The following is a 12,442-nucleotide window of genomic DNA, read 5'->3' on the forward strand; positions in this document are numbered from 1 at the left end:
TGTAAGATTTCCAACATGAGGAGTAAAAGCAGACGCGGGCACACCTGGGACGATAGGTGTCACTGTTGAGCCCTCTGGAGGTGTCATGGGCCTATCAATGAAACACCATTGAAGCAGGGTGCCCACCTAATGACCCCAATGAAGTGACTACTCCTCTCTCACTCAAGACACAAGACCACAGGCATGTGCTAAAAGCTCAACTTATAACTGCTGCCTTGGTTTGTGTTGCTGCTTGGCCCCAAGTATGCAAGAGAAACACAGGGCTCATAGCCTGTAGGCACGTTATGCAAACTAAGCTCTTGCAAGGTCAATGCTCAGTCACAATCGCTGATGAATGTGTCAAGCAAACATGATAAGGAGCATACAATGTCATGATCAGCATGTGACAGGGGTACTCCAGATGTTTAGTATTGCACTCTTGCAAAATTGGGGGACTTGCGAGGTATGCATTTTAAAAATGATGATAAAAAATTAAACAGGGACAAGACAACATGAAATTTTGCATGTTTATTTAAAAACATACTTACAAGATTCACATTTCTTTTTACAGTCATATTATGTTACAGTACAACATATGAAACTACACTGTAAATGTCATGTTAGTCCTACAGTGTTATAATTGTCACTGACATTATATCCTTTCATTACACCGTCTATCCATGGGAAACACAACATTTTATTTCAGTTTTTGGGAATACAAAAGGGAAATGTTTATTGATGTGTTATGATAATACAATATATGATACAAATATGGCTGTGTCGCCATGAAGTGATGTCAGATCCACAAGGACGCGTCACAAAGTAATGCACATGTAGTGGCAACAAATGGTTAACCTGTTCCAGTACTGATTTTGTTGCTGTAATGTTACATTTGCACAAACGTCATCCTTATTATGCAAACTAAAATATTTATTTTTAGACTTCTGATGGAACCGAATGAGATGAAAACGCCATTAACCTTGATATGAAACTGTAACATTCTCAACACCATGGCTGACTCAATTTCAACTGGCCTTGAATCAATTTATTTACATCATCGTTAAAAGCAGAGCTGGACAACATACGCCAATGTCTTAATAGATTTTAGTTTGAGTAAATAACTCTTGTCCCTGAAAAAATGCCCTTGTCCCTTCTAAAACTTCTAAGTAATCCAATAAATGACTTTTTGTCTTTATCCTTCTTTTATCACATTACTGAAATGTACAGGCGCTGCCAAACCCAATGCACCAGAGGCTGACTATCTCCTGAGTCCTCCATATCTATGCATTAAAGTACTGGATGATGTGACACTTTATTGTATCTTTCCCTGCAGTGATATTTGAGATGGAGGCAAAGGGTGCAGCAAGTCAAGGATGGAACCAAAACCCACATGTCTTTCCTATACGCATCACCACAGGGGCCTCACAAGTTGGAGTCGGTCTCTGAGACGGGATAGTAGCCATTTTTAGTCATGGGGGCTTCTCCCTCCGGCGCAAAGATGGCCAGTAACCTCTCCTGCTCCCTCTTGGTTTTGGGTAAGGTGTCAGATGGTGTGATGAGTAACTGGATGCGCTGCAGAAAAATAAACGTTCAAGTCAAGTCCGGGTTCAGAGGGGTTGGGGACAAGTACACAGGGAGGCTGATTAAAGACCAAACAGACAAACACAGATCCTTGAATTCAAGACACTGAGTTAATCATATGATAAGATAACAGATAACAGCTCTCCCCTCACTTAAGGACATTAAACAGCTCTATAGGGATAAAGACTTACCTCTCTGAGTGTCCCTTGGGTGGTACTGATCTTATACACCATCCAAAGTGGAATGCAGACCATGGAGGAGAGAGCAAGCAGCCACCCAATGGCGTAGCCCCACCATGGGTACACATACTCATTGTTGTACTTCAGGGGGGTATATTTGATGAGAGAGAAGGCGAACGTACCCTGCAGGAAACAAAAAGGAAAGGAGAGGAGGCCTCAGTTGCCGTCAGCCTTTGTCATTTTTGGAAAGCCTCGATACTTAATTAGTTTGTTGATACTCACAATGCATGTGGCCGGGGTGAGGAACAACCAACAGTACTTGATGTAAGGTCCTGGGCGGTAGCCAATCATGTCCTCAATGTTATCATAGAAGCGATCTGCACCTGGAAAAACACAGTAAAGACATTTCTGTCTGTGTCGCTGAATGTCTCCTAACAATTAGGAAACATACTCTAGAGTGTGTCACCAGAAAACACTTGTGAAAAATACTTTTCCATTTTCACCAGTGAAAGACAGCCTTTTATGTTTGAGGACAGCTTACCATAGACCCATGCGATGCAGACCGTCTCAAAGATGGACATGAAGAGGAGACACATGCCACTGGCTGCGTAGTAATCAAAAAGCTGGAATACATACATGCCTCCCTATGAAGAGAGAGCGATAAAGCACTGAGTCGAAATTACATCACTAAAACATACCTCTTATAGTACAATTAATTTGTTTCAAGACAAATATGGGAGATTATTTAAAGGTGGAGTGCAGTATTTTTCAGCCCAGACCCTATTTTCTCATGTTTTTGTGTTTAAGTGACAGCAGTTTTTGAAACTGGTTGCATATTGTGCAGCAGGCTGCAATGTATCCCCTCGGGACATCGACAATGTTCATCCACTAGAAGTGCTTGTTTTTGCCACTGACAGGCTCAGATTGTTATTTAACCTGTCTGACAACATTATGGAAAGGATCCTTACCAAGAAAGACCTTTTTGTTGAACCAGAAATAGCTCCAAACTGCTATCGCTAAACCTACCAGACTCCATTTAAATAACAGTAATTTTTATTTATGTAAAACACACTTTATTTAGAGTTGACAGAAACAAAATAAAACTTACAAAACTATATAGGTTAATTTTTCCACTAATCCGACAATCACCAGCACTGGTTTGGGTGAAATAAACCTTTAATTCACCCAGTTTGATGTAAAAATATGCCGCCTCTATACACACTAAAATTACTGTTTATTTAAATGGAGTCTGGTGAGTTGGACTACTATGTCAAGTGTGGGGCTGTTTCTAGCTAAATAAAAACAAAAGGTCTATCTCTGTAGGGATCCTTGCCATAAGTAGTCAGACACTTAGAACAATAATTGGACCCTGTCAGTGGCAAAAACAGAGTCTGTTGGGTCGGCAGTGGTGATTCGGGGCTGTTTCTGGTTAGATAGAAAGGATCTTACACTATTACAAAACGTCTATCTCTGTGTGGATGCTTCCCATAAATTGTCAGGCACTTAGATAATAATCTGAGCCTGTCAGTGGCAAAAAAAAAAGCACTTTTTGTTGACGGTGCACAAATGCCTGCAGGAATTACACTGCAGCCTGTTTCACTGCTACACAATACTGGACCAATTTCAGGAATTCTTGTCTCCATCAGTCACTTAGGCATAAGAACATTGGAAAATTGGGTGCAAGTTGAAAAATATTAACATTATCCTTTAAATACTAGAATAGAAGTTTGGAGCAAGTTCATTTAATGCATAATAGTAAAAATACAAATGATAAAGATGAATCTACCCTTCTAGTGTAAATATTTAAAGATATACAAGTTTGCCAAAGAGATTTGAAATGCTGAAGCCTACAACTGGAGACTTCAGACATTTTTAAGACTTACCTGAGACATGTTGCACAAAAACTTGCTCGTACTTACAAAATGATGACTTGTTGACACCTCTGCAGAGCATTCATGTTTCCAGCTGTGCAGAGGTGAAACCATGTCAACTACAGTAGGTTGTACTCTGTAAGAGCTATTTCAGCAGAACAAGGCATCCTGTCCTGGATTACCCCTAAAAGGCCATAAGGCGCAACCCCCCCAGCATCAACTTGATTTGGAGTGTGTATATGTATGTGTGTGTGTGTGTGTGTGTGTGTGTGTGTGTGTGTGTATCTAATTTTTAGAGGACATGTTAAATGAATATCTAAATATAGGTCGTTTTCTTTTACTATAAAAGCTGTTATTGCCCTTCAACATATCATGAAAACAAATGTCTTATGTTTGCAGATGTCTGTGTGCATGCATCTCTATGTGTGGTCCCAGCATGTGACCCCCTACCTCCATCAGCATGATGAGGCCCATAAAGAAGGAGAAGAAGACCACAGCCAACAGGAAGAGCTCCCTGCGGTTTTTCCGTCTGAACACAGCAGGGTACATATCGACTATAGCCGTCACGAGGCTCTCGACGCACACAAACTGATGGGAGGGAGCGCAGAGGTGTGAGGAGGAGGAGAAGGGGAGAGAGGGGAGAACAGAAAGATGAATTGAACTCTTTTTGTTTGTCAGATACAATGATGAAAGACCTGCCCTACTGACTCATGTAACGCTTGCTTAGTGGGACTTTGAGTGACACTTCCAAGACACCAGATGTGGAGAAAGTATTCAAATGCTTAACTTAAAGGGACAGGTCATCCCAAAATCAAAAACACATATTTTTCCTCTTACCTGTAGTGCTATTTATCAATCTAGATTTTTTTGGTGTGAGTTGCAGAGTGTTGGAGATATCTGCCATAGAGATGTCTGCCTTCTCTTCAGTATAATGGAACTAGATGGCACTCAGCTTGTGGTGCTCAAAGCACCAAAAAATACATTTGAAAAACTCAACAGCAATGTCTCTTTCCAGAAATCACGACCCAGTTACTCAAGATAATCCACAGAACCTGTTATGAGCAGTTTCATGTAGGAACTATTTTCTTTTTTACAGAACTACATGCTTCCTTCTGTGTGGTGATACAGTTGGTGGGTGTAATTAGGTAGAAAGAAAATAGTTCCTACATGAAACTGCTCACAACAAGATCTGCGGATTATTGTGAGTAACTGTGTCATGGTTTTTGAAAAGAGACATTGCTGTTGGGTTTATCAAATATATTTTTTGGCACTTTGAGCACCACAAGCCGAGTGCCATCCAGTTCCATTATATTGAAGAGAAGGCAGAGATCTATATGGTCGGTATCTCCAACATTCAGCAACTCACACCAAAACAATCTAGACTGATAAACAGCACTATAAGTAAGAGGAAAGAATGAAAAAAAAAAAAACTCAATGCAGAAAACCTATTCAATCAATCAATCAAAATAATTAAAATAATTTGAAAGAAATGCAGCAAATCTTTATATTTGTGGAACCATGAAATGTCTTGCATGAAAAATGACTGAAATGAATAAATAGTCAAAATAGTCAAAATAGCTGCTGGTTGATCAATTGACTAATCAATACGATACGATACAATACGATACGATACAATGTGATACAATACTATATACTTTATTGTCGCTGTAGGGAAATTTGTCTTTGGCTTAAGTACTGTGCACATTGCCTGCTTCTACAAAAAATCAACAAACAAAAACACATAATCGTGTCAGCTGCACTTGTATTTTTAAATATGTTTTGTGTGAAAAAATTTAATGTATAAAGTAAGTAAAGTTATGTATGTGTAAAAAGTTCAATGATTCCCCTGAAGTGTAGTGGAGTGGAAGTAGAAAGTGGCTTGACATTGAAACACTCAAGTAAAGTACAAGTACCTCAGATATGTGCATAAATATAATACTTGAGTAAATGTACTTAGTTACAGTCCACCGATGCAAGCCACACAGGAGCAAATAAAATGTATCCAACAAGTCTTTAAAATGAAGTTTTAAAGTGTTCTAAAATGTTTTTTTCTCAAGACAAAGTCAAACCACACAGTATTTGTTCAGCACTCAGTGTCACTGTGGAAAACAAAATGTACTGATTAACTAGAGGAACCTACCTGGCTGTCAAGCCCCAGGAAAACAATCATGATGAAGAAGAGGGCGGCCCACAGGGGAGAGAAAGGCATCATGCTCACAGCGCGGGGGTACGCTATGAAGGCCAGCCCAGGACCTACAGACACGAGTTAAACAGTAAACCAGAAGACATATAAACAGATTTTTTGCTATTCTGTTGCTGTTTCTTTTCCTCTCAGCATTGAACACAGCATGAGAAAGCCTCACCAGACTCTGCCACTTCTGAGATGGGAACATTCTGTTCAAAGGACATGAAACCCAGGATGGAGAAGATTGCAAAGCCTGCCACAAAACTGGTGCCGCTGTTCAGGAAGCACAACGCCAGGCAGTCTCTGCAACACAAAGCAGATTATTCATAGAAGAACAAATGCACTGTGGGAGATTGATTTCAGCATCGTCAAGCTTCACATTCACACAGGTGATCACATAAATCACACCAGATGACGAGGCTGATGTTAATGATTACAAAATTTCATGGACTAATTAGGATTTTAGTTCCAAAATTCGACTTTTTGGTTCATTTTCTGCTATGGAAATTAATTCCTGCTTATTAAAGCATGTAAACAAGTAGGCATATAAACTGGAAACATACCTGTAACAGTTATTGTTGTATTTATTGTAGCTCCCCAGAGCGGTCAGCGACCCCAGACAGATGGCGTATGAGAAGAAGATCTGGGTGCCAGCATCCATCCACACCTTACACAAAAGATAAATAACTATAATAAACCACTGAAACTAAAGCGATGCTAAATCATACACATACAGTACTTAGGTTGATGTATATACACACAGACATGCCATGTGATGTTTATATAATGCACAGGAATTCACGTGCTGAGTGTTAGCATTCATAATGATTGACTCATGTAGTTGCACAATAAACTGTCAGTTGATGGTCTTGTTAGTGTCAACACTGGTTAACGAACCAAGCTTCCGTAAATACATAGAGTCATGGGTGTAGATTCTGGGAGGGGGGCACATCCCTCTCAGTCTTTCGAACATGTGCATTGTTTCCTCCTGATGAAAACACAAAATTGGCGGAAATCTAAACAAACTGGCACTAAGCTATCCTGCTGGAGGGGATGTGGAGAAATCGTGGTTGACCATGCCCATAGTTTTTGGTCTTGTCCCTCTTTTCAGACTTTCTGGAAGACTTAAACTTTGGGTTTTAGTATTACAACCACGTTCACATCCCTTTATGTTGGACATATCCCTGATGAACTAAGTAAAGATGACACCTGTTCACTAAAGATCTTGCTGGCAGCAAGTAAAAAGGCTATTACCGTTGCCGTTTTGTTAATACTGTTAAACACTTACATCTTCTCCAAAAAGAATCAGAAGAAAAACGGAAGAAAAACGGTGTAGAAAATGGTGTGTTTATTTAGCCAATGAGACAGCTCTCACATGATTATTGTATGTACCTTTTGTGATGTCCTACATTAAATTAGAAAACTTTGCCTTGACTTTTTAAACATCCCATGACCTCATATTTGACTTCTTGCTAGTTTGAGTCCAGCAGACCCTAAAGATAAAGCTCTGTTGTCCTCCCAGTGAAGGGAAGAGCCCAGTTAAGTGTCTGTCTGCGGCTCAGCCCTGGTAGAGTTTGTGTTTTCAGTCCCAGTGGTGTCCTGACCCTGCATTTAGTCCCTGCAGGGCCTGCCTCTTTCATGGAGAGCAGATGGACCCAGCAGAAACTAAGCTCCCCAGCAGAGAACCATGGGATACCTGCACCTGGTGCGCCCCCTCGCCCACAGGGATCACCAAATCTTCCAAAGGCCCTCATTGGGAATTTGTGGTTTTACGTAATGTTATTGGATGTGGATGGCTTTTGCATGACATCGTGGTACCTGAGGGTCCGACAGTCGTCCCAGGTCTGGATAAAGGTAGAACTGAATGCCGATCCCCGCACCAGGCAGGGTGAGCCCTCGGATCAACAGCACAATCAGCATCACATAGGGGAAGGTCGCAGTGAAGTAGACCACCTATATAGACACATGCATACAGCGACGTTAGATAGGCAAACAAGTAAAATAAACATGCCAAAATAGAAAAAACAAATACCAGATGTCATCCTTAAAGAGCCCCAGAACCGTCTTTGGTAGAACAAAAATACATAAATAAAAAGGGCCATGGGGTCACCCACCTTTCCTGTGGATTTCACCCCCTTCCAGATGCAGAAGTAGCACATGACCCAGGCGATGAGCAGACACAGGGCCAGGTCCCAGTTCAGTGAGCCCATGTGGTCAAGGCCTGGGGAAATCCTCAGTGCTCTCCTCCTGCGGGGACAAGGACAGAAACACAAAGACGATACATCCTTGTCATTTCCACAACAGTAACATATCACCAAAAGGAAGTTTAACAGTCTGAAAACTCACTCCCAGAATTCGATGACAGGAGAGGTGGCGTTTAGGTCGAGCGTTTGGTTGATTGAGGTGTTTCTCCTCTGGAACTCTACACAGTTTTCTGAGGAAGAAAAAAAACAAAAAAATGTAGAAATTTGTACACGTATCGGAGGTACTTCTGATGTATTTTGGAGTGCTTTTGTTACCTGTGTTCCAGGTGTTGTTGCAGGACGACCACGGCAGCTCCCAGGAGAAGGAGAAGGACAGGTAGAAAATCCCCCAGGCCAGAACAATGATGTAGTAGAAGTTCAACAGCGTCACGATTACCTGTGTGCCATAGCCAAGACCTGCAGAATAATCAATAAAAAAATAGAATATCAGGAGATATCGAAGGTCCAAGAAATCTTTCACCAATGTGAAAATCTCCAAAGTGTTTTCGTCCCCCACCAATTTCCAACTTCCAACTTTTGCCAAATGGCACATGCCTTTCCAGTATCTCGTACTGTCTTCCTACCTACCTTCAAACAACGGACTGATTTTTCTCCAGCAGGTGATGCCTCCCTCGCTGGTGTACTGGCCCAGGGCCGTCTCCAGGAAGAAGACGGGAACTCCGCAAGTGAACAGGAAGATGAGGTATGGGATGAGGAATGCACCTGAGTTGAGAAAGAGCAAAGGATTCAGTTGGGTTACTTCTACTTCCTGTTGGTGGTCCTGTGTTTTAGAGGCCCGACGATAATGGTTGACTGTCTTTGTTTAGGTGTTGTCTTGTTCACTGGTACCATATGTTGAGTAACGTTCGTCTTAAATGCCTGTTTCTTATTTCTATCCATGTATGGACACAAACACCATGTCTTCAGTCTTTTGAAGGACAAATACAAAGGCAGAAAGATTCATTCGTTCTCCTAGGGGAAAAACGAGAGCGTCTAGAGGACATGGGATCAGAGCTAAAATCTAAACACAACCCAGGAACTTCTTGCTCTGCTACACCCAAACACAAGCGGCAGCTCCAATAGTTACAGTCAATCTGCTCAATTATGGCAAAATGCTCCAAAAGTCCATGCTGAGTCACCTGTGTGTTGAGTATCCCCCAGAAAGTGTAACATTACATAATAATGATTCAACTCTCCCTTCTTCCCTTGATCCCTCTCTTACATACTTAGATTACCTATTACCAATTACATATTATCTCCTACATGCTTGTTTGTCAACAACTTAAAAAGCTGCTACTGTTGGCACCAGATTGTCTTTAAATAACTTGTATTCATACCAGACCTAAGGTAAAAGTCCACCACACAATATGTAAGAACCATGCAAGGTCAAGAGTAGATGATGTGGTATTACATGCGCTAGAATTAATAATTTTATTGATGAGATAAAAGAATACATGCCTGAACACAAACTGAATCCATCTGAAGTCATATATCAAGCACTCAAGTCAATGGTGAAGTGGTAGTTGATGAGGTGGGTGTACCACTAGGTAGATGTGTAGGTTACAGAGGAGGCAGTGGGTATACTCTCCTATATATTCCAATGGCTTATTGGCTGATAGGTGGGTATACTGTTAAAGACCAGAAAAAGAGGTGGGTACACCCTGTATACCTGCGTAGACCCTGCGTTACACCACTGGCTACAAGGCTTGAAGTACCCAGAGAAGACCTTCTTTAATGCTCTTTTCTTCTAGATTTGGGCCCGAGCCACTGCCACTCTCTTTCGTCATTTAGTGTTAACGTCCCGTCGGGTGGCCGAGGATGTTTGGCGAGCTCAGATTTCCGCCTCTCCGCAGGGACAGCTGCTGTGAGCGAGGAGCAACAACAGCTGCCTGACCCCTCTTGGCCCTGAACCCTGACCCTGCGACCCCCATGGAGGGAGAAAGAGAGGCGTCCGATTATACTCCTACGCAAGCATGCCCGAAAGGAAATATGCTCTGGGGTCTGATTTGGTTAATTGTGAGTAATGTTTTTAACTTCTTTCACCTGAGCTCAGGTTGGATTTTGACTCAGGTGTTGTGTGATGACATATTTGTGGGTTTGCATCTGCTTCCTCTGTTTCAAATTTCATGTAGGTTGAGTGGAATAGCGCCCTAGAGCAGTATCGAATTATTTGAGCACGAGCCTGATACACCAAACTATGTTTACTCCCTATGCAAATTTTGGTGTTCTACATTCTGAGTCCACCTTCAGTCAGGGCCTACAATGGCAGAGGAGAGGATCTCGCATCAGCTCCGTCCTCCATCCACCCACTCTTCCTCTACTTACCTCCTCCGTTCTTGTAGCAGAGGTAAGGGAAGCGCCACATGTTGCCCAAGCCAATGATGGAGCCAGCAACAGACAGAATGAACTCTATCTTGTTGCTCCATTGGCCCCGCTCCTCCATCTTCTCCTCCGAGGGGGGCTTCTGGGCCTTGGCTCCACTGGTGCCATTGGGCATACCCACTTTGGCAGTGTCTCCTACAAAACAGGACAGAGACAAGAAGAAGACAGTCACAGCATGTTATAGATGTGGGTGGTTACCTGAGCTGGAGTTGCTTTCCCTGCCCCCAAAAAAGGTCAATATGCCCTGAGGGAAGGCACCACAGACATCAAACAGCTCCAGCTGAGTGGGCAACAATGTGGCTTTGCAGTGTATCTTTAGGATCTGAATGTGTAAACAGAGCGTCTAAAGGTATTTGACACTTGGACTGAATGCTTTTAAGACCATTCTGAGATCATTTTAAACCAAATTTAAGATTTATTTTTGAACAAACTATCTTTTTCTTATTGAAGAATTGCAGGCACGCATTAAGGTAAGCTGCATATGTGTCAGAGGTAGGAATTAAAGTGAGTTAGGTTAATCTACATCTTGCTAACAGTAAGTACAAGTACAAAGTAAAAAGGCAGTTTGATTCATTTTGCAATGGATAAATAAATTACATAAAATGTTTGTGGCAATCGAGACTTCACAAATTCAAGTTTAAGACTATTTAAAGCCTTATATTTATAAAATGTAAGACTTTTTAAGGACCTGCAGCTGCCTTGTTAAAATTGTATAAATGTTAAGTGCAATATTAAAGGAAAGGAGCATGCACTGTCAGTTTTATTTACTCTGAGAAACAAGAAATTAACTCGAAAACATTTATAAAAAGAATAAAATTTGAGCTTTTTTATACATTATAAAATGAGTCCATTTTAGTTAAGAGCAATGCATTTTTTAAACTTAACAGAATTACATCAAATCAGTTTAAATTGCAGTGAAAGTTTCCAGATAATCAATGTATATTTATAACTCACCTTTCATTGCAGCGTCACTGGATCTCCCGTGTGTCTCGAGGCTGCAGCAGACTCTCTCTGGAGGTTTATCTGCAAATGCTCAGGTTTTGAGATTTTAACAGGACTGGACAGGAGCAAATGGGCGGGAGTTTGTAATGCTAAACTCAGACCAGCCTCTTTCTTTCTTTCCCTCCAACTTGCCCCTGTCAGAGCAAAGTGCATCACCTGCCTTGACTCCATGCTTAAAATAAGGTGCAACACAAGAATCCAATAGGATGACACCAGAGTGTCAGTGTCTGCTGCAGTGGACCACCTCTGCTGTAGAAACTGTATTATAAACACATTTAGGTTGTGCATTTAAATAACATAAATTGTATAAATTGAAGCCATAAACAGAAAAAAAAATCACATAAACAAACACTATGTAAACGGCGCATAGTCTGCTATGACGTGATGCTTTTATAGTGACCATGCAGATACCAAACTATAGTTTCAGACATAAATTCCACTCTTAGGCAGCAGTCAACACCACACACAGTTGGACATGGAGATGTAATGGCTTTAGATGACAGAGCAGACGTTATGCAATCCATTATGTACCAGCACAGTTAATTCTGTTGATGGTCTTGCAGCCCCTTGTCATCGCATATTATGTCAGTACAGTGACAGAGGTGAGTGACTCAGATGGAGGTGAAAGCAGCCGAGGTCAGTTTGCACCGGATTTGTCTTGGCTGAGTTAGACGTTCCCAGCAGCCCCCCACCCACAATCCCCCTCTCCTCTCTTTCTGCAGAAACAGTGTGTTTCTGTACATTTACACTTTCGCGTGTAAATCCTTTAAAACCGTTGCCCTACCCCCCCCCCCCCCCCCACTTAGAAAGTTAAGGTGCCATGTTGAAAGGTCAACGGCTTCAAAAGAAAAATTTGAAAGGGGTAATCTGTAAATAAATCTGTTCTACACATGATGCATTTTACTCTGCCTGTAACTAAGTGAAAAACAACACTCTTAACATGGAATCGAAATGCAAATCTTCATACCAGAGCTCCATGACATGCCAGCACATCTCGCCTCTAATTGAGCTTAATGAGTA

The 12,442-nt window shown here is 41.5% G+C and overlaps 1 protein-coding gene across 1 annotated transcript; it reads right to left on the bottom strand.

Moving 5' to 3' along the window:
* Nucleotides 1–519: 519 nt before the first annotated feature.
* On the bottom strand, nt 520–11,480 carry LOC125883158 (sodium- and chloride-dependent GABA transporter 2-like). Its single transcript, XM_049567364.1, has 15 exons — nt 11,375–11,480; nt 10,364–10,555; nt 8,627–8,761; nt 8,315–8,455; nt 8,142–8,229; nt 7,910–8,042; nt 7,614–7,748; nt 6,359–6,462; nt 5,974–6,098; nt 5,751–5,863; nt 4,061–4,198; nt 2,281–2,383; nt 2,022–2,122; nt 1,752–1,922; nt 520–1,551 (listed from the first exon to the last, which is right to left on the bottom strand). The coding sequence occupies exons 1-15, from the start codon at nt 11,379–11,381 to the stop codon at nt 1,402–1,404; spliced, it is 1,836 nt and encodes a 611-aa protein (XP_049423321.1). The 5' UTR covers nt 11,382–11,480; the 3' UTR covers nt 520–1,401.
* Between the last annotated feature and the right edge of the window lie 962 nt (nt 11,481–12,442).

The sequence above is a fragment of the Epinephelus fuscoguttatus genome, linkage group LG22 (assembly GCF_011397635.1).
Source record: "Epinephelus fuscoguttatus linkage group LG22, E.fuscoguttatus.final_Chr_v1".
In the NCBI taxonomy this organism is placed as follows: domain Eukaryota; kingdom Metazoa; phylum Chordata; class Actinopteri; order Perciformes; family Serranidae; genus Epinephelus; species Epinephelus fuscoguttatus.